General features: G+C 33.8%; 1 protein-coding gene across 1 annotated transcript in view; it reads left to right on the top strand.

The window, feature by feature from the left end:
• EDIL3 (EGF like repeats and discoidin domains 3) overlaps positions 1-23910 on the top strand; it is a 381023-nt gene that overhangs the window by 131027 nt on the left and 226086 nt on the right. The window contains exon 3 of the mRNA XM_033111163.1: positions 7915-7944. Within this exon, the coding sequence (XP_032967054.1) occupies positions 7915-7944 (30 nt within the window). The remainder of the gene's footprint in view (positions 1-7914; positions 7945-23910) is intronic.

Genomic DNA, 23910 nt, shown 5'->3' with positions numbered 1-23910 from the left:
TCGTGCTACGTGGAAATGGGACACTGGAAGCTTTACTTGATCTCCATTAATGGTAACTTGCAAGAGAGTAACTTTCATAGGAAGAAGATATAAATATAAATTGTCCAATATACTTAAGAAACATATGACTAAAGATAGGCTGATGGCATAGAAAAGAGGATCATTAAAAACCTTATTTACAAAAAGTGGGTATTTTCTATTGTGTTTAGGATTATGGGCTCCTATTTATTTAATGAAATTATTTGGTCATTTATTTTTATTTCATGTTTCTACCACTATTAAAATGGAATCTGATTAAGCTTTAAAATGTTATTTATAGAGGAGAAACCCCTGAATCTATGCAAATATCACTCAGTAGAGACAGTTATATAAATTATGGTAGGTCCATAATTTAAAATGTTATTCAGTACTTACTGTTCATATTCACGGATTATATTGATATAGAAAAATATATGCAGTGAATTAATGAAAAAAGCAAGCTATAGAACAGTATGTATTGTGTAATTATCTTTTTTATTATATTACAAATATTTAATTATTATATACTATATAGGTATATGTAGTCTGATGTTTCAATAATTTTACTTCAAAATTCAGTTTGCAGTGAGGTTTTAGTTGGCAATTTAGATGACTTAATAAACAGACTTCTATTTTTAATGCAAACCTTAATGAATTCTAACAAAGTCTTTTGTTTTTGTTTTGTTTTGTCAACACCCTTAATCACAAGATCTCTTCTGATATTAATATTTTCTGTGTTTACTGAAGGGGATGCGGTCACTGAGATTTGTGCCAATATTATTAATTTATCCATTACTTTTCCGTTGCTTGTTCTTTTGCTTTTCACAGATTTGCCTTTTAGATTAGCTCATTAGTTCAGATTTATGGAAATGAACTGAAGTTGATGTGAGCAACCTCCCCACGTAAATAAAGCAGAAATCGATAGAACATGAACCTGATGGTAAAACAAAATAACTTAGGTGTCTGAAATTCACACACGGTGAACAGGTAACCTAAGCTTTGTGGCTCCCGTAGTCACACCAAACAGCCTTCTCATGCAGAACTAGTCCCACTTTCCCTGTATTTTCAAAAAGAATATGAATTAATTTTATGAAAATTGATACATCTGTGCAGTCATTTATATTAACTTCTAATCTACTCTGTCCCTTACAAATTTCTTCTTTCCATATATCTCTGGAATTTCTTAGGATACCTTATGTTTAATTTCCAGTCCTCACTTTACGTGACTTACAATCATGTAGAAAGTCATTAAATTCACTTACTGGACTTTATTTTCTCATCTATAAAATTGGATAACTTTTTCAAAAGTATTTACTCAGCACCAATTATATGCACTATACAAAATCAAAACATAACCATTGCCCTCCAAAGAAGAATAATGGATAATGTCCAGCTTGGGAACAAGACTGGAAAATATATTTGCTATTTTCTTTAGAAATGGCTTTAAGTTACGGGCTAAAAGCCAGTGGGAGTTGGAAGGGGATAACTTCATAACTCTGGAGACTGAAATAAATACTAAGGAACTGACGGTGGTGAGACTTGAATTCAGTCCACAAGGATGGGATGAATTTGGATGGGGAAGGAAGGTGCATCGAATAAACAAAAGACATTTGAGGGCAATTGAATAGATACATGAAATATTAAATTATGAGGCCTTTGTAATGTCAAACCACCTAGCTTAAAAATCTTTAGTGTTTCCTTTCTGTAGGAAGATGTGTCCCAGTCATGTCCCCAATGTCTCTAATAATTAGCTGGGATGTGAATGTAGGTTACTTGAATCATATTATTTCCCAGCTACCCAATACTCTAGCTTAATTTTATAAATTATGTATTTTTTTAAATCATTGGCAAAAAAAGAAAAAAACACACACAAAAAACAAAGCCTCCATTCTTTCTTTATTATTTTCCCATTTGTACATCTTTCTAAAATGAGAAAATCCCAACTGCATTACTAATTGTTGTTAACATGATTCATTGTAGAAGTAGCTTGTAAAACCCATGAGCTATATTGCTACTAAACATAGAAAGCATTTCGTGGTTCTATTTTAATGAATCTATTTAATTAATAAGCTATCATTTGATAATTATTGAGTTAGTTTCGTTTAAAATCACAGGTTTGTTTCTTGAGCTGATCAAATGGTCATTAAAGCAATCATTGTCTCTTTAACTATTATTTATTTTCTCTCCTGCCCCAAGAAAGAAAATATGATTTATATGGCTACATATAGTTATATAAATTACTACATATGTAATTGCATATCAGTTTATATAACTAAACATAGATGAAGGTAAGGCCTTTCTTTTTGGCAAGTCAAGTAATATAGCGTAATGAAGCAGCTGAATTTTATTGAGTAACACAGAGGACTGCATTAAATATGAATCCATATTTTCTTTCTTTTGACAACTATTTCTTGAGCCTTACAGTGTTTAGCAACTATTCTAAAACCTGTAGATATGATGGTGACCAACAAAGTACATCCCTGCCCTTATGAAAGTCCTAGTCTAATGGGAGAGACTACTAAACATACAAATAAATCTATGCTTATATACTAACTACATGTGTACATAATTATATTTTATGTATTGCATATATTAACTATACTCAAATAGATGCCGTCCTCCAAATCTAGCACAGGAATCAAAATGCATGTAAAAGACTGGTAGAATAGAGAAGACTTTGTAATTCTCTGCACATTTTCTATGCAAATACATTGTCTGTTGCTCCTCACTGTGACCCAAATATTCTGCAGTTCTGAAAATGTGGAATATGCTGTCTGAAGTCTTTGGCCAGGATCAACTGACACTCCTCTTCATACTTTCACAAGGAAGAAGTTGGTAATAGCAATTTTTTAAGTCTTGAGGCATGACCCCATCGGGTCATTGACCAAGAACAAACAAACAAATAATAAAACAAAGACCATATAAACCTAAACCTCTCTCTAAATACATCTTTGAATACTTTCAGAGGCAGCTCCACAACCTACTTAAATGAGTGAGTTCACAAATTAGAAATGATAATTTACTCTTCTTTGCCTTAGTAATCACACACACACACACACACACACACACACACACACGTTTATAGCATTTAACATCTGGGCAGTTATGAATAATCATGCATAAATATCATTATTGTTATTTTGCATGACTGCAGTTGAATAAAAACATTCTAAAATATTGTCAGAATACAAGAATAAACATTTATTTTTCCTTTGCTAATGGAAATAATGAATTGCACAGATAATTGTATACTTGCAATACATATTCAGTGCACAATTAACTAGATTGATAATACTGCAAACAAAATGATCCATAAGTCAATATGAATTGAGTAACATCCATATGTAAAGTAGATATTAATGCTCAGAAGTGTATTTTATATATTTCACAATGAGCTTTTCCTATTTGATGGTGAGCCACACTGGGTAGAATTATTTTGAGTGGATGGAATTTCCAAGTTATTAAAGTTTAATTAAAACACCAAGGATAAGACAGACAAAAACAGGAGATATAAGAGTTGTTGAGACAACATAAAGAGACTAGAGTCTGTCTGATGAAGAATTATGTGTTTTTTAATATTGTATGTGTATCAAGGTAATACACAGCCCATTGGGTTTGGGTAGTTATTGTACTTGACAATTGATCCTATGGAACAAAGAAGAAAGGGAGGAAAGGGAAGGGGAGGGAAAGGAAAGAAAGGGACAGGAAGGGAAGACAAGTCTACAGGATGCCTTCTCTCCTTTTCTCAAGTACCAACCCGGTTCATGAACATGTATACTGCCAGACTGCCCTGCAAAACAATGCCTACTGCAGAATCAGAGGAATAGGCTTATTGTATCAAAATGCGATCGTGGGTACTAAACATCCAGCTGACCTCGGGAAAACTCAGCCCAAGGCTGTGTTCAGGTCTCACCTGCCGCAGAGATGATGAATTCCTCGTGCATTCTAATATATTTAAATGGGGACAACAAAAGTGGGTATGGTTATAGCAGGATGGCATTTCATTGCCAATAAGAAAAAGCTAAACTAAAACTAGGTAAACAGTAAAGTGGAAGTATTTTTCCTTAGAACCAGGAGCCCAGAGTTAGGTCAGAATCTGATTCAGTGGTTGAACAACATCACTGATAACCTAACTGCTTTCTGTGTTTCCACGCTGCCTTTGCACAGGAATGGCTTCTTCCTGAAGCTGGCTCCCATCACGGGTCCAGGATGTCTGCCAACTTACTTCTGGGGCCACAGACTTCCTTGTCCATTGCTAAGGAGAAAGAGAACGGTTTATTTCCAGACACTTTCTCAGAATAAGGAACCCTCCTTTCCAAGATCCTGTCCTCACCCAAACACACACAAACCTGTTCTTTCATGTCATTGTCCCCAAATGAGTCATATACCTACATAGACCAATAACTGTGACCAGGAAAAGGGGAAAGATTTACATAGCTCTGAGATACAGATTTCATCTCTAAATGACTCCACAAAAGGAGTCATCTTTCTCCAAGGCATTGATTTGATACCCCAATAAACCTGAAGACGTTATAAGAGAAAGAGGATTGAAAAGCGGTGAAGCAACCACTGTACACACTGTAGAGTGTTTCCTGTAAACCTGCTAATTTACTGCAGCAATTCCTACAACTGGACCCAGGGCTCTTTCCCACTGCAACAAACTTTGATGGACACAGTCATAATTCTCAAATTTAGTGTTCATGACAGTTACCTGCTGAGCTTTTCAAAAAGGCAGATACCGGGCTGACACCCAAAATTCAAATTCAGTGGGTCTGGAGCATTTTAACACACACCCAGGGTCATTCTGTTATGGGCAACGAGAGGACCACCCTTAGCTAAATTCTGTATATCAGGTATATATGTTTACTGCCTGTTTCCTTACCATCATCAAAATTTCAGTACATCCCTCTACATTGTGACAGTGTAATACAGAATCAGACAGTGCAATACAGAATCCTGTGTTAGTTTGTTTAATTTTTCCTGCTTGGTGCATGTGTTTTTAACTTACAGCTTTAGAGGAACTTGCATGTGAGGTGTGTGTGTGTGTGTGTGCGCGCATAATATTTCGATTTGCTGATTTCAGGATTTCTAAGAAGTAAATAGAAAGTGTGAAGAATCATTCGGGTAGCATGACATTACCCTCTGTGATACTTATTTCACTTAAATGTCACTAAGTACCGTAGGCCACTGATGACCATTTTAAGGCTTATTTGTATTTCTGGGGCTCTAGCTGCCACCTGCTAATAGTTCATGATGCTTTTCTGGTAATGCAGTTAGCCTACAAAGCCATCTTTACCAGAGAAACTGAAACACTGAGTTAATACCAATACTAGCCCTCGCAGGTGTGCTTTTGTGTGTGTATTATAATGTGTGACTATTGGTTACATATCATGAGGAATCACAACTATGGAGATGTGGCATAGAAATAGAATACTGTGCAGACCTGTGTACCTGATGCCTCTAATATTGTTAACTTCTTACAAAGATGCCTTCAGGTATTACAGGCTCTGGTGTAGGCTAGGGCATTTCTTGCCCAGAGGCTTTGGTTTTAAGACATTCTAATTGCTAGGACTCCTATAAATTTAGAATTCTCTTCAGTGCTGCTAGTTCTTTCCTAAAATTCCTTGCTTATCCACAGATAATGGAGGAATAAAATCTTAGCTCTTGTAATCTTTTTTCCTTAGGCATCACATACTTAGGATGCGTGGTTTAGCTACCTAGTCAGGATGTTACCGGCCTATGTCTATCCCTGGTGTAGGGGACTTCAAGAAGTTCCAAGGGAGAACTTGCTTTCTTACAGGTGTTTCTCTCCCAGCCCCTATATCCATTTTTTCCCGTATGCTTAAGTTCAGCTAACATTATCAGAGCCCTTGCCTGTCTGGGTTCCATGACCTTTCTCCCTTTCTCCCTTTTTCTCTTAGTGGATACTGAATCAGCACTTTGTGACACAGTAAGGAATAGTGCAAAGAGTTGGTTTGAAAGTCACACTGACATGAACTCAAATTCAAACTGACCTTAGACACATTGCTCAGTCACTCTGAACATCTCTGTCTTCATCTGTCAAATAAGAGTAATTTTCATCTCATCGGTTGCGTTATAAATTGAGTTCACAAACATAAAGTGACTAGCCCTAAGTGTGAGGTTTTTTTTGTTTTCTTTTTCCTTTTGAATCTCCAGACTCTTACTCACAATGACTCATCTAAGTCAGCACTTCTACAAGCCCCTGTGTTATTTTCCTAAAAGGGAATTCCTGGAAGCTACCGACAGTTTTCCTCTTTGAACATGTGATGATATATTTTGGACATGATAAAGAAGCTTACAGCTTTTTAAATATTTATGTTCTCCATGTCATGCATGCCAATTGTGTTTGCTCTCTCCATTTCTTTACGTGCCAAGGAGACGAGCCAAACAGTGTGAGAGGAAAATACTGTCAGGACACAAAGTAAGCTTGTCTGATGTGTACTCTGCATATATAACTTGAACGGAAAAGAGTGGAGACTGCTCCCTGGTGACACAGTGATACCTTGATTAACGAATCACCTGGGAACAAAGCTCCTTCATAAGCGATTCAGCTGAGTCAATTTTTATTTTAAATTTTATGAATCAAATGTCATATAAGTCAACAGTAATACTCATATTCTGGGTAAGCTACACTTATGCACCGAGCAGAAATACCTCCTCAGAGAGTGTCTATTAGTATAAAAGTGAAGAGGTGGATTCTACGAGGCAAAACTGGGATGCTGCTTCAGATAAACTTTTTTTTTCTCACTATTGTAACTACTGTGCTCCACCCCCCACATGTACCCAGGAGTCAATTATTACCGAGACTGTTGCTGCTGTCAAAAGTTCTTCCCTTGAAAAACAGAAATCAAAATGATGCACACTTTGAGTTACAGTTCATCTTACCTTATATTGATATTATTTAGTCATGTCTCCATCATAGCCACAAACTACTACTACCGAAAGAGATTCCGACTTAACTAGTTTGAAGTGGGGCTCAGAGTTTGGCATTCTAATAGGGATTCAGGGTTGTGAACCAGTGCTTTAGCATCAAGTTGTATTTTCATAGTGTGGCCTCTCCTTTTATAATATCCATGTTTATCCACATGTGGGCCATAGAACACTTGTGTCAAAACCACTGGGGATACTTTTAAAATGCAGGTTCCTGTGGTCTCACAACAGAATCAACCACTACTGAATCCTAAGTGTGTGGCACATGTGAGGGAGTGTGTGTGTGTGTGTGTGTGTGTGTGTGAGAGAGAGAGAGAGAGAGAGAGAGAGAGAGAGAGAGAGAGAGAGAGAGAGAGAGAGAGAGAGAGAGAGAGAGAGAGAGAGATGGGAGGGGTGGAAAAGGAGAGAGAACTAGACTATTGGTGCTTAACCAACATCCAAAATGATTGTGAGTCACTCTAATGTTTAATAACCCCTATCTTATTTATAATTTGTACCTCATGGAATAATATTTTGACTATAAACAAAGACTTTTAATTCCTCTTTGTTAATAGAAAATCACTACAAAGTGTTAATGGCGGGGTGTTTATATGTTATATACCATTTATATTTTAAACAATATTAGTTATAAAAATTATAGTAATTTATACTCAAGCTAAATAAGGTCAATCTTTTTTTGCAAAAAGAAAGAAAAATCAAATGTAGACAACTGAATAGTCTTTTCTAATACATATTTTAAAGTGTGAGTACATAAATGTTAATTTAATGTAAATACCCATTAATCTGTCATTATCTAATTATTTAATGACATACCAGTAGTTCTAATATATACAAAATTAAAAGTCAAGAACTTATAGTCACTGTTTGGAAATGTGAAATATATTCATGTTCAATCTCAATCTCTCTCTTTCTCTCTTTGTCCACTTCACCCGACTCCCACTACAGCGTCAGATGAGGAAGAACCAACTTCAGCAGGTAAAGTTCCTATTTTGTAAACATTATTCCTATTTAATTTCATGCCCTTAATAATGGAGACACAATGCATTGAAGTGTATATTTTAAGGTTTCAACCAGAAAACTGGCACAGTTTTATTTATTTACTTTTTAAAAAAATAGTCGTGGACCCATCATGCTGTCCCAGACTAAATGATGTTAGAGTTTTAAATAAAAAGAGAAAGTAATTGAAAATTAGCTATCAAAGAGGTAAACGGAACACAAAATATCACATCCACATTAAAGAATAAGGAAAATTAGAAAATTAAAACTTTGAATAAAATGCTGAAACAATAAAATTAGAAGAAAAAACGAATATCAAAAAATTCAGAAAAATAATAAAATGGGGAGAATAAAAAAACAGGAAAATTATAAAATATACTCTCAGAACTATGACCTTGCATGACAGACTACTGCATTATCAAGTATATAACCAACAGTGAGCATGATGTTCATTTAAGTTAAAGGATGAAAATTATGTTGTTCCCAAGTATTCATTAATCCAAGTTCAAACACTTGCTCTATTTAAAAACACAATTCTTACAGTAATAACTTAATGATACTAAACCTGGCATCATGACTGTCTTCCTCATCCAGCTACTCATTTATTAAGCACCGGCTCAGGTCTGAACTAAGTATTATGAAGAATGCAAATGGTAGAGAAAGCATGGCATTTCCAGTATGGTTCTAGGACAGTGGGATGGGTCAAAGCGAAATGTCAGGAGCCTAAAGATCAGACACATTTGTAAGGAATAAGAAGGCACTACAGCCGATCTAATGAGCAGTTAATAAAAGGTTCAAGCTAACAGAGCAGCAACATCAGGAAACAGGGGTCAAACCTGAGATGTACGCGTTAAAGTCTGGTCTAAAGAGAAAAGAAGGGACCTCAGCACTACATAGCTTCCTTTTTAGGCAAGTATTTGAGGAAAGGCATTAGGCCTGAAAGACATGAACAGGAAATGGTTACTGAAACTAATGGACAAAATGGAGCTTGATTTTATAGGAAGGGTTGAATCTCATCCCTTCAGTTATTGGAACTCAGGTACAAAGTAGGGTCATTTAGAGTCACACACTTAACATATTTCAACTGGCAGGAGGCTTCTTGATTTAATACCTCCCTCCAAAACTGTGCAGGGATTTTTACCTATAAGAGTAAGTTCAAAAGATCTAAAATTCAATGGAAGAAAACAAAATAGACGTCTTACAAATATCTTGATACTCTCCAAGGATGACATATTGCATCATTTTCATTATAACTGCCTTGTTAATGGAATCACAGAATTTGATAAACTCTCAATGTTTCATTTTCATAATATCATTAGATAATTTATTACCTGATATGGATAATAAGGATTCCCTATCATTTCCTCTTATTCCAGTCAGTATTGTGTTGCCTGTTTTTTAGGAGCATCCTAATCACATGATTGATTAGCAAACTCATCTGTTGTTATGAGTCTCCTCTGCCTAGTTTCTGACTGTTTTCAGCCCTGACTTGAGGCTTTAGTGTGTGTAGGGTTACTCAGACTCTATATTTCTCAACCTTAATTGAATTTTCTCTTTGTGTGAGTATCAAACCTTGAGCGCACCCATGCTTTACTAACCCAGTCTCATTTCTTTCATACTCTTGCCCCACACTTGCTATTTTGCTTGCCAAGTAATTTTGACGTCATTGCAAAATATTTTTGTATCATGAAGACTAATTTTAACCTAATGCAAATGATATTTAAGTACAATATAACTTTCTTAGTGTAATTTTCTTATTCTAAAGTCATTTTGATAATTTCTTTGCTTACTAAGAATGTCTTTTGGTAAATATAACTGGACATTTTCTTCTTCAAATGTTTATTTTACTCTACAGTGATCAGAACATCATAGAGTATAAATTATGTTTTAAAATTATTTTTGCTTTCAGGTATGATCAGATGTTTGGTTGCATTTTAGCACAAACTTTTAGAATAGAACAAATGTACTCTTAAGGAATATTTTAACTAAATAATTTCACATGCAGATTGTATTCATATTGAGAGAATTTGTCATTTAGTAAAGCAGACGTCCCTTTTACATAAAAACTGTCAAAGGAAGTTAAATGTTTTCATTTTAATTTTATCAAAGTAGATAATAAAGAGTATTACTATATAGTTGTATTAAAACCTTTGACAAAATATTATGAGATTTGTAAAGACATGGTTTCATAAGGTATTGAATAGTTGAATAGTTGTGGAAAGTAGATTATAATTTTTTTAGTCTGTTTTGGTACCCCTCGCCTCAAATTTTTCCACAATTATTTTTCTTAATTGAATATTTATTATTCTGTTTGTGTCTTTTCAGTAATATTTATCAAAATACATACCGTGTTTCCCCAAAATAAGACCTACCCCCAAAATAACCCCCAGTTAAGATCGTCAGCCAGACGGATGCATTTAATATGTTATGACAATGTCCCAGAAGAAGATGACATGACTGTATTTGAATAAATGTAGATTGTTATACATGAAAAAATAAGACATCCCCTGAAAATATACCCTAATGTGTCTTTTGGAGCAAAAATTAATCTAAGACCCGGTCTTATTTTCAGGGAAATACGCCATTTTATTTAAAATGTTCATCCCTAATATATTTATTTAATATATGATTAATGTTCTGTTTTTACTCTCATCTCCTTCCATAAGCATAATTTAACTAGAGTGATCTTTTCCAACCACAGAATCATTTTGAAGTCCTCCTTTAATTGATTTTTCTTTGCTGTTTTTTTCTCCATTCTATTTAAATTATGAATCAAATACAATGTTTTGTTTGCCACAAAAATTATACCTGAATTAAACTTTTATATGTTACCACATGATAGTTTTATCAGATTCCTATTCTTCCTTCAATTCACAGCATAATTAGACAGTAACTTCTTCAAATACATACTTTAATTTCTTTAAGTAATTTTAATAGTTGTAATAGATCTGCTCCTCCTCAAAGTTCAATAGTAGAAGAAATAATAAAATTAATGGGGGTATCTTTTACTATCATATGGTCATGGGCTCTTTATTACTAGTTATTAGTAACTTATGAATTTAAAAATGATTATTTTTAAAGCAAATTCTATGCAGGATTTATATAAAGGTGTAGGTCTCTAGTAGCTATTACTATTGAATGATACTACATATTTATCATTTTAAATTTATGGATGTTATATAACAAATCTAGGTTGTTTTTATCCCCAAAGTACACAGTATGTGTTAATTATAATTCAGTAGTCATGACAAATTATCATTGTTCAGAACTAGTTTTAAAGAAAATAATGGATTTCTATATTGAATAACATGATGTGAAATAAATGAAGAAGACAGACAGTATAACAGAAAAATAATGAGATATTAGATAGTTGTTTTAATTGTATTAGAATGCTACCAAATAATTTGGCCTATTCTCTTTATAATAGAGCATATTTGATTTGCTTTACATTTAGAATTATTATGGCTGCTATCATTAAAACAAATAAGTGATCCTTCCGCTCTGTTCCCATATGATCCTGTTTAGAATAGTTTTTCACTTCATTTTGTCTTTATTTTTTCAAACATGCCTAATTATTCTCATTTGAACCTCTAAATTGCCATGCAAAAAGCAAGTACTTAATAAGGGCTTTTTTGTGTTGATTTGTAGAAGGGGTACGTAATAAGTTACATCTGCGTCTCCTTGTCTCCTTGTGGAGATATGTCCCCTTATTGAATATGGAGCATCCACTTGTTTATCTCTGAATGTTCTGATGGGATGTATTTGCCTAAAGGAACATGCTTTGTAGCATCTGAGTTATTAGGGCAGTTTTACCTAACACCTGTTTCTATAACTACCAAAAGCTTCTTTTATTTATCTCAGTTGAATCTTATGTTCAGATATTTAAACATCTTATTTCATTGAGTACAAAAAAAAACAGCCATGAACTATACAAGAAATGCCTTCAAACTAGGTTATACTATGTTTCGTTGAAAATAAGACCGAGCCGGACCATCAGCTCTAATGCATCTTTTGGAGCAAAAATTAACATAAGACCCGGTATTATATCATATCATATCAAATCATATCATATCATATCATATCAAAGACCCAGTCTTATATTAAAATAACACTCGGTCTTATATTAATTTTTGCTCCAAAAGTCGCATTAGACCTCATGGTCCGGCTAGGTCTTATTTTCGGGGAAACACGGTAACTATACCAAGATCTAATTACAAACTAATGAGATTCATATTTTTTTAATTAAAATTTATTGTGGTGACAATGGTTAGTAAAATTATATAGGTTTCAAGTGTATAATTCTGTAATACATCATCTATATGTCACATTGTGTGTTCACCACCCAGAGTCACTCCTCCTTCCATCACCATATATTTGATCCCCTTTACCCTCTTCTATCCCCCTTCCCCTCTTGCCCTCTGGTAACCACTAAACTACTGTCTGTGTCTATGAGTTTTTGTTTGTTTGTCTTGTTCCTTTGTTGCTTTCAGTTTTATATCCCACATATTAGTGAACTAATATGGTTCTCAACTTTTTCTGTCTGATTTATTTTGCTTAGCATAATAATCTCCAGATCCATCCATGTTGTCACAAATGGCACTATTTCATCTTTTCTTATGGCAGAGTAGTATTCCTCTGTGTATATATACCACATCTTCTTTATCCAATCATCTATCAAAGGATACTTTGGTTTCCATATCCTGGTCACCGTTAATAAAGCTGCAATGAACATCAGAGCACATATATCTTATGGATAAATACTTTCAGATTTTGGGGGTATATATCCAGGAGAGGAATTCCTGGGTCATATGGTAATTCTCTTCTTAATTTTTTGAGGAACCTCCACACTGCCTTCCATAGAGGCTGCACCAGTCTGCATTCCCACCAACAGTGTATGAGGGTTCCTTTTTCTCCACAGCCTCTCCAACACTTGTTACTATTTGTCTTGTTGATGATAGCCATTCTGACTGGGGTGAGGTGATATCTCATTGTGGTTTTTATTTGCATTTCTCTGATGATTAGTGATGTTGAGCATTTTTTCATATGTCTATTTGCCATTTGTATGTCCTCTTTGGAGAAATGTCTCTTCAGGTCCTCTGCCCATTTTTTAATTGGATTGTTTTGTTTTGTTGTTGTTGAGTTGTATGAGTTCCTTGTATATTTTGGATATTAGCCCCTTATCAGAGGCATTGTTTACAAAAATCTTCTCCCATTCAGTTGGTTGCCTCTTTATTTTGTCGATGGTTTCTTTTGCTGTGCAGAAGCTTTTAAGTTTGATATAGTCCCATTCATTTACTTTAGCTTTTACTTCCCTTGCCTTTGAGGTCAAATTCATAAAATCCTCTTTGAACCCAGGGTCCATAAGTTTAACACCTATGTTTTATTCTATGTAGTTTATTGTTTCAGGTTTTATGCTTAGGTCTTTGATCCATTCTGAGTTAATTGTGATATACGGTGACAGATAGCAGTCTAGTTTCAATCTTTTGCATGTGGCTTTCCATTTCTCCCAGCACTTCTCACACCGCCTTTTCTGTGATGTGGATTCATATTTTTAAAGCTACCACAGCAGATATTCTACCTCCAAATGAGTCACTTTTAGAGGTAATAAATGTAATCCAAGTATGTTTATCTTACTGAGAATTGTATGACTGTATTCATCAGACTTTGGTTTAATAAATATGCCTTCAAAAACAAAGATTTGCAAATATTAACAGTGAGTGAGTGAGTGAGTGTGTGTGTGTGTGTGTGTGTGTGTGTGTGTTTATCTGAAGGTGTGAAATGCATATTAGTTTACAACTTTGAAATCAAATCAGTTTACAGCCTTTGAAAGGTGATCACATTAAGGTTAAATTTCATAAAATGACACTCTAGTAACATTAAGTCAATAGCTGCTTCTCCCATGTTGCACAAATCCAATTTTCTTTTATTATTCATTTAAATTGCATAATAGTGAGAGGCTTCATAAACTGATTATACCAATACTTTTGTCCATGTCATTTAGAAAATTAAGACATTTACATTAGAAAATTAACTACAGTGAACTAAGCTACGGGGTCAGACAATTAAGTTCATGAACTAATCCTGCAAAAAGTTTTGCATACCTCATTTCTGAATATCACTGTGGTGCTTTAAAGTACTCCCCTTGGGAAGCTGTGCATCAACACTAGTGCCTAGTCCACCCTTCAATGCAATTTTGGAATTCTTTCTGGAATGACCATTAGAGCTGTTGCCATATTACCCTTGATGTCCTGACTGTCATCAAAATGTCTTCCTTTCAGTATTTTCTTTATCTTCAGATAAAGAAAGAAGTCATTGGGGGCCAGATCACATGAGTAGGGAGGGTGTTCCAATACAGTTATTTTTTTACCGGCTAAAAAACTCCCTCACAGACAGTGCCATTTGAGCTGGTGCATTGTCATGATGCAAGAGCCATGAGTTGTTGGCGAAAAGTTGAGGTCATTTTCATCCAACTTTTTCATGCAGCCTTTTCAGCACTTCCAAATGGTAAACTTGGTTAGCTCTTTCTTCAGTTAGTAGAAACTCATGATGAATAATACCTCTGATATCAAAAAGGTTAGCAACATTGCAGCAAGTTCGTGAACATAATTGTCAGACCTCGTATATAGAATTTAATTTATTAAATATAAGATATATCAAATTGAGCCTATTTTCATATAAAATTTTCTCATTCCTCTTAATTTATGTGGTCTTGTTAACTATTATTTTACCTCTCTAGAAATACCACTTATTTATCAAATTGATGAAATCACTATAAGAATTAAAACAAGGCCAGAAATGAAAGATGCTATTGAATGGGATCAAAATCAGTCTGAAAATGACACAGTGGAGATCTTGTAGCTATGCAAGTAATACGTGGCTAAAATCAGTCAAAACCACAACTTACTGTTTTTGTTCATACTACCTAAAAACAAATCTTTATTTTGTTTCTTTCTCTTGCCGAAGGGGAGATTTTTTTATTGCTTTCTATTTTTTTTTTAATATCAAAGAAAGGGACTGAGTTTGGGTTTATATAAAAGTAGCTATTAATACTGAATTAACACATAACAAAAATTATGATTAGAAAAATAGAATTTTCAGATAAAAGTAAAAGATAAAATGTTTTCAACAAGCAGCTATACCGTGTTTCCCCGAAAATAAGACCTACCTGGACCATCAGCATTAATGAGTCTTTTGGAGAAAAATTAATATAAGACCCAGTCTTATATAAGACCCAGTATTATATTATATTATATTATATTATATTATATTATATTATATTATATTATATTATATTATATTATATTATATTATTATGTAAGACCCGGTCTTATATTGAAGTAATATAAGACCGGGTCTTATATTAATTTTTGCTTCAAAAAACACATTAGAGCTGATGGTCCGGCTAGGTGTTATTTTCGGGAAACACCATATTAAAACGCTAAACTATAAAAGACACAGTGTTTTTCCTATGTTTATAAAGTTAAAATTTCATAATTTACTTAAATGTAAAACTGTACTTATGGCCTATTAACATCTGATCTAACTGATAATGATAGCGGTTACCCCATGGATATAATAGTTTATAACAGACTCGTTGTGACCTCTGTGATGCCCATCAGAGATGAAGAAAATGGTGATTCAGCACACTAGATCTTCACTGTTTTCACCAGTTCCTTCTAAATAATTTAATATGTTTAACCTTTAAATATTCGGTTTGGCCATTGCAAAAGTTCATCTAAAAACACTATCTATACGTATATAATGGGATACTGGCTAGCAATAATAAAGATTTGAAGATATAGGGGTGTGTGTGTGTGTGTGTGTATAGTTTTATATATATATATATATATATATAAATGTATTTACAGTTTTATAAACAAACTATATATTTGGTATATATGTATACATATATATGTATATATGTGTATGTGTATATATATATACATATATATAGTTTAAAACAAATGCATTATATATCTGTAAGCTAAACACATAAACACAGGACACAGTGATTAGATCTTCTCTAACTTTTAAAATATTCAGTTTTAGTGCTACAAAAACATTACTTCTGTTTACAATGAATTTTGTGATGTTTCTCAACTATGCTACAGATTTCTTTTAGATAGCTTTCCTTTTTTCTTGTGGAGTTTTATTCTTCATGGCTGACTGCTCAATTATTCTAAAGCTCATGCATTTTGAAAAGGAATGATGCCTTACCATATTATTCTCTAATGAGCAAAAGTTGCTTTTACATTCTGATATTAGCACTTTATTTCCTTAGGGTCTGAAAATAAAGCTTCACATCTTTGTTTTTGTTCACCTTACATTTGTTACAAATTTTCTCCATTTTTATATGGAAATGTATATTTTTCCCTCTAGTGTCTGGAGCAAATTTACTAATTATTTTATAGAATATATTCTTGTTCATAAATACATATTAAGCAGGCTTGAGTATTAAAACCTAATACATCAAACCCAGAAAGTTTATTGCTACAAGCTCGAAAAGACAGAAAGGAGTCATGTGTATATTCTCTGTGGAATAGGGAAGAAATCTTTGCTTCTAAAGATTTAGCTTTGGTCAGTTTAATGAAAAGATATTAGTGAAAAAAACAAATAGTGCTCACTTTTTTTTTTAAAAAACAAACTTCCTTATTGAAAGGTGTGTGATAGCGATTGTGAACAGTGAGAATAGCAGTTGTTTTTAAATTCCTGTTATATGTAAGTAGTAATTTTTTTCATATTTTTACTAAGATAAAATTCACATTTTCATGGTACCAGTAGGGAATTTGGGAGGTTATATACTCCATATCTTTCTCTTCAGACAAGTTTAAGAATTAAAGTAACAAAAGAGGGAAAATAATGTCTGTATATTTTTACTTATATATCTATGAATGTAGATATAGTTACATATTCTGCCATCTTGAACTGAAAATATACAAATGGACTTGAAATAATTAAAAATTTTAAGATCTTATTGTCAAGAAGTATGTAAACTAACTGAAATTCCTCATAGTACAGCTTGAAGTTATTGTTTTTTTAGTATTGTATATTAATATCCAGCAATGCATTAAAAATAGTTATTATGTATGATGACATGATTATTTTAGTTGTAATAGAAAAGTCAATTTAATGTTGCTTAAATAAGAAGGGATTTTACTAGCTCACAGATTTGAGAATAAGGAGCTCAGTGATGTCACTAAAAATCTGGTTTTTGTTTTTCTTTCCCCAATTTTTCTCCTCTGTCATCTGCGGTGTATAATTTATCTTCATTTTCAAACTGGTTTCCATGGTGGTGGTGATATATCTGCCAACAGCTGCTAGAGCTGTATTTATCTTTATTCATGTCCAGAGAGGACAAAGAAAAGACATTGTTCCCCGGCCTTCAAAGCAAGAGTCCTGAGACCACTCTAATTGGACAGGCTTAGATCCCTCCTGCCACCCCTGAAGCAACCTCCTATAGAGATGGAGGTTGATTTTAGCTTTCTCTCAAGGTCAGGAGTAGTGTGGCCAAGGGGCCTGTATATATAACCATGGATACTCCTTAGGAAAAGAAAGTGAAATGCATACTAGGTTGATTATCAGTGAAGCCAACAGGAAGTAACCATTATAACAGCTCTTTGTCACTTTTGTCTTCTTAGTTTATCTCCTGTACTTTGGTATCGTTCATATTAAAATTCCTATGAGACCCTGGAAATCTGTCTGTGAAGAAATAAACTGGGTCCACTTATCAGTAATAGTAAAGTCTATGTGTTATTTGCAGTGTAAAATCTCAACTTCACTATATCCTTTATTTTTTCTCATGTGTATAAACACATTTTTCATGCTTTCCAAAACTGTGTATTCACAATATCTTTATTAAATTAAACTTTTCTTTCTGCTTTAATGATCTGTTCCTACAGAAACTGATACGAAATTTACTCAGCTCTATTTTTCTTAGGTGCGTAACTATAATCCTCTTCTCCCACATTTCAAAAAGTGACAGTCATGTTAAATTTCATTGTCCAGAAGATTCCTAAAAGTATTAAATAACATCACTGCTTACGTTACATAAGGTTGATATTATTAGAGATAAAATAGTTTTTTATCATGAACCTATTGCCAAAACACAATAATTTTATGTTTAAAATGTTAGAGAATGGCCATTCAAATTTAGTCAAGCTTTTAAGCTTTGCAAAAAAGAAGTGACTTAATCTTTGCATATATGTTGCTACAGAATTAAAAATTCAAGTCTTTGAAAATTACCCCATCACAATATTGAAAATCATTGTAAGGTATAAATAAAATTTTGATTTAATGTTTATAGAAATTTTATGGTATTATATAAGACCAGGTCTTATATTAATTTTTGCTCCAAAAGACACATTAGAGCTGATTGGCTAGATCTTATTTTCAGGGAAGCATGGTAGGATAAAACCCCATGGACCTGCAGCCCGGAACCTCTCACTTTAGATGCTTTTATCTTCGGATAAATAGCTGTTTTTTGCCTGTATTTTCCTGTTACAATTTAATTTTCCTCATCCATAAAATGGGATAATAATAGTGCCTATCTTAGAGGTTTTCTGTAAGTATCTAACATCATGATACATGTAAAGTGCTTACTACATGATACCTATCCTGTAATTGCAGGGAATCTAAGTTATTGTTTTTACTTTCATTATCATCAATGTTTTTTATCGTATTATTATTATTATTATTTTGATTATGAATATTAGTCAGGCAATATACTGAGTGTTCTATGTACAATATTTTATATAATTTCACAATAAAGCAATGCAGCTAATAAAATATAGATATTCCTATTTAAAGAGGAGAACACTGAATTTTAAAGCAAGAAGAAATATGCCCAAAGGTTTCATAATAAATAACTGAAGCAGGATCCAATTCAGATTTCTCTGGGAAAAAACTTGTGCTTATTCTACTGCATCATACTCTGCTTTTTAAATTCACTTATAATTTTAGACAGCATACATTATTTTGCATTGTAAAAGTTACAGTTATTCAAATGTTTTGTTATGCGTATATTATAAAGCTGTACATAGTAACGTGCAAAATTCTGCTTATTATTTTAAATGACTGTCTGATTACTATAGTAATTTATAGACTATGTAGACATTCTGAAAAGAATAAAAGAGGAAATGAAAATCCCCTGCTACCTTCATTCGTACTGAATATTTGCATTTTTGAAAAATATTCCACCTTCGTCCAGTTGCTCTTACAGTTTTCTTCATCGCAGTGGCTCAAACTAAAACCTTCATGATCAACTTTGATGACACCCACTACATCCCATCCTCACCAAATCTTTCAGCCTTTCTTGAAAATATTTCCAAAAGCTAATCACTTCTTGCCATCACCTCTGCCACCACCCTGGTCCAAGGCAGCATTTTCTCCCACTTGGTTTATTATGCAGTAGCCTCCTAACTGGTCTCCTTGCTGTGTTGCTAGCCGCTCTGCAGTCCGTTCTCAACAGTCCGTTCTCAACAGAGAGGCCAGGGTGATTCTCTTACAAGGCCCTGACATCCCTCACTGTTCTGCCCCAAGCCCTCTAGTAGCTCTCTTCTAACCCTCAAGCAGACTTAGGATGGAAACTGGATATAATTTGCACCCTCTTCATTACCTCCTCAGCTTCATTTCCTACCACTGCCACTCTGTTTTTCCTTTTCTATGAAACACACCCTTGGGCACATTCCTGTCTTACGCGGGGCTTTGCACTCACAGGTCTGAGAGCATCTCCTATGGGTATCTGCATGACTACTGCATTACAGCCTTCGTGTCTTGACCCAAAGATGTCTTCTTGGAAAGACTATTTCTAAAAAGGTCACACCTTCTTCATCTTGTCAGGGTCCTGACTCTGCTTTATTTTTTAATATTAGCAAAGTCTGCACATTCTATGTATATACCTTGTTTACTCTCTGTCCAGGTTAAGTGTAAACTCCCCAAGGGCTTGTATTTTTTTGTTGTTGTTCTATTTTATTCACTGTTGAAACTCCAGGGGCTAGAATGGTTGTTTGCTAGATGGTGAATGCTTGATAAATATTTTTGTATGATTGAATTAATGAATAAATTAAGCCATACTGAATTTATGCTGATTTTACAGCATTATCAACCCAAGAACATTCACAATACTTCCTGGCAAGATAATATAAAGAGAGGGGCGATATATTTCCAGATAGCCAGATAGATAGATAGATAGATAGATAGATAGATAGATAGATAGATAGATAGATAAATAGATAGATAGATAACACTAATAATTTGATAAGAATCTTAAAGATGCTTTAAAATTTCTTATATCCCTTGGCAGAAAAAAAGGCCATAACATTGATCTTTGCTTTTCTGCTTTGGTTGCAGTACATTTTGCTTAGTAATTCTTTTTGTGTGATATCCTAACAATGTCAATAATTTAGCTGTTGTTAGTAATTATTGGGTGGAAACCACAGCGGTGATTTTCAGAAGCTTCAAACCTGACAACAATCACAATGTAGGTAAAAGAGGGGTTAGGCTCCGGGCAGGAAGGCCCTACTGCATGCAGCGCCCTGCACACTGGGGTGGGAAGCCTGCAGGGTCACTGGGCTTTCTGAGTTGGGACTCCAAGAGAAGTAAGAAAGGGCCTGCTTATTTATTTATTTATTTATTTATTTATTTATTTATTTATTGTTCACACAATTCCTCCTTATTGCATTGTTATCGATTATATCTCATTAAGTTCACAGACATTTACGAGTAATTTTATTTACAAAGTTGCATGAATAGTAGATTTTGTTACGCCTTTTAATAAAGTATTTAGAAAGATAGATAGATAGACAGACAGACAGACAGATAGATAGATAGATAGATAGATAGATAAATAGATAGATAGATAGATATAGATATCTGGGTATAGTATCCTTGGAATGCTTTTTTCAAAGATATTTACCGAAAGCATATTTTCAACTGCTAGAATTCAGCAAGATTTAAAGACATGTTCCATATTTATTCAACTAATATTCTGCTTCTCTAGACATAGATCTAAATGAGAATATACCCAGGATTTCTTATCTCATTTAAATAATATGTTAGAGCATTGCTGATTGTTTTGAAAGCTTACTAGGAGCTCTTGAAAAAAGATGAGTAAAGCAATCCTTAAAAAAAAAAGATAATAATAAAAAACACTGTACTATCAACCAATGGTTTACGCTGAGGCTTTAGATGTTCTTCAAAGGACTTTATGATACCTGTCTCAGACTGAAGCCCTCTGAAATGATTTAATTCCATAACTTAGTGTTTAAATATGTTGAGAGGAACTGTGCAAGTACTAAGCTATTAATATAAACAAAGCTAAAATTAGAATGAATAGAAACTAGATAGGAATTTTTTCCCAGAATTTTAGCATTTTGTACTTTTACCTAGCTGAACACGTTAAGTTGTACAATGTTTTTTATCTTATTTAAGTATAGTGTACAATCTTATATTGGTTATATTAGTGTCGGGTGCATAATATAGTGATTTAACGTTTTCATACCTTACAAAGAAAAGAATGCCAGTTTTATTTATAAGATTATAGGAAAACCACTGAGAATCTGATCTATATTGAGTTCCAATGGTGTGCCAACCTTTAGTTTGATATTCTTTAGGCAGAGTGCTCAAGCAAGTTGTCTAACTTTGAAGATTTCTGAGAATTTACAGAACAATAAAAGAAAGAGATTGGCATATTTTTCAGTAACTTGACTTGTTTTCTGTGATTGTTTTTTGTCATCTTTGTTCACATTATCCAATTACTCTGTACTCCTTGACACCTGGGTGGGTGGTATGAGGCTGAGAGATAAAACTATTGATTCATAATTTTACCCTTATTCTGGAAATTAAGGAACCGATAAAAACGGTTCCCTTAAGGCATTATTTCATTTTATTTCCTGAAACCTGTGCCTGGTTTTTATGACCCATTACAGCCATGTTTCTCCTCCCCGGGAGGCAGAACACTCTCCTCTATTCCAAGTCATATCCGCTGTACTCATTCTGACTTCAAAGCTTTAATTCACATTTGTTTGTCTAGAGGATGCTTTTCTTGCCCTTTATATCTCCAAAACCTGTCCATCTTTTCATACTCATCTCAAGTCTTACATCTCTCATTGATTTCTCTTTCCCCAAATACCAGTTTGTGTATCTATTAGGAAAGTTCTCTGCGACAGATAATTGAGATTAGCATGACTGGGGAAGAGAAGAGGTCCTTTCTCTGTGAGATCACAGGATCTTCAGTACTGCCTTTCAAAGAAGTCTTGTTCAGTATGAAAGAAGGAATAGAAAGAGGTTGGGGAGGCAATAATTTCTATCCTTCAAAGGATTTGAGTTCCTTTCTTATGTACTGGATGTACGTTAGAATTGTTTCTCCAGCTGGACTGGGAGTTCACTCTGGACTGTGACTCATCCTTCTATTGCATTCCCTTATTTCCATTTCAGTTTTATCATTTATTGGCAGAAAAAAAAATAGTTGAATATGAGTGATGTGTTTTGAATAGAACACAACTGTTTACTGCGGTAAATGAGAATAGTCTTTTGCTCAAATTTATTTTAGCAACTTGGGAGTCAAAGCTTAACTTTACTGAGATGAATTTAGAAACTTAAGCTATTACTATTTTAAATTTTACTTTGATGATAATTTTAACATGTAAATCTTGTTGGTATGCCTATATATCTTTTACACCTAGAAAATGTCCTTTGAAAGGGATGGCAATAAACGATGCATTAGAATGTGCTTAGATACACGTCTCAGCTCTTTCTAGATTCAGCTAAGATGAGCCAAGTGTCTCACTGTGATGTGGAAAGGACCCCTGGGAAATCATCATACGGAGTATCAAGGAATAGAGCCGAAAATATCAGTAGATTACTGTGAAAAATGTGTCAAGAAATATTTTAATGGGATTTCTTCAACTTTATCTACCCAGTGAACTGGATTCTCAATAAATACAAGTAGTTCTGTTGTTGAGTGTTATAGCACTGCCAACTGCTCTACCCCGTGAGTGATAGAAGTTGAGAATAACCTCAGTGTTCCCCATCTGTCATTAGAAAGTCAAGTTCCTCAGGTTCTTCGAGTGAATACAGCTTCTTTATAAGATTTTAAATAGTATGGCTATTACACATTTCATATTACCTCCGTGAAAGAGATGCAGTCTTTTGTAATGCCGCATCTGACATTATTGTTTATCTTGCTTCTTGTCAGATTACTGCCCATCCTAATTTTGTTGATTATTTGAATGTTTCTAGCTTGTTTCACATATTTTTGGGCACTATCCTTCCTGGAAAAAAGTGGGAAACAGGTAGGTTCAAACATACAATATACATGACTATGTAGAAAGTTATTATTCTTACTATCAAGGCTGCTTATAGGACACATTGAATTTAAAAATTATACAAAATTAACATTTCTCTTTTAGTCATGCAACCATTTTTTTGATAGTTGGCCTTAGACCAAATTAACTTATGCTTGTAAATGGTCACAATAGAAAAGAGAGAATTTGAAGAACTATTTTGAGATCACTAATATATTATTTCAAAGAAGAGGATAACGCTCTTTGAACGATACTAATGCTGAAGTCATAAGGGGCCTGCTGAATTTCCAAGTTAATTGGAATTCAAGCAGACGGGGGCTGGGGGGGGCGCGGGACTGGTTACATGTATACCTAGAAATGGAAATAATTGGATAATGACTAAATCTAGGTGTTTAATAGAGATACATGCAATTTTTAAATAGAATTGAAGGAAAGGGCAGAATTCAATTGAAGAATGGGCTCAACATCAAAAACATGGAATTTGGTTATAAAAATATGTTAATTATCTTTATTGAAAAATTCAGTTTCCTTCTACCTACATTTTGGTGAAAATAAAGGAAATAATTAAGACAGACAAAGTTAAAATTATTTATATTTTAAAATTGATTGTGTTTTGTATTGCTAGTTTCAGGGGATATACATT

The sequence above is a fragment of the Rhinolophus ferrumequinum genome, chromosome 7 (genome assembly GCF_004115265.2).
Source record: "Rhinolophus ferrumequinum isolate MPI-CBG mRhiFer1 chromosome 7, mRhiFer1_v1.p, whole genome shotgun sequence".
NCBI classification, from domain to species: Eukaryota; Metazoa; Chordata; class Mammalia; order Chiroptera; family Rhinolophidae; genus Rhinolophus; species Rhinolophus ferrumequinum.
Note: the sequence above shows the minus strand (reverse complement) of the source record. Positions and strands in the feature narration are given on the sequence as shown.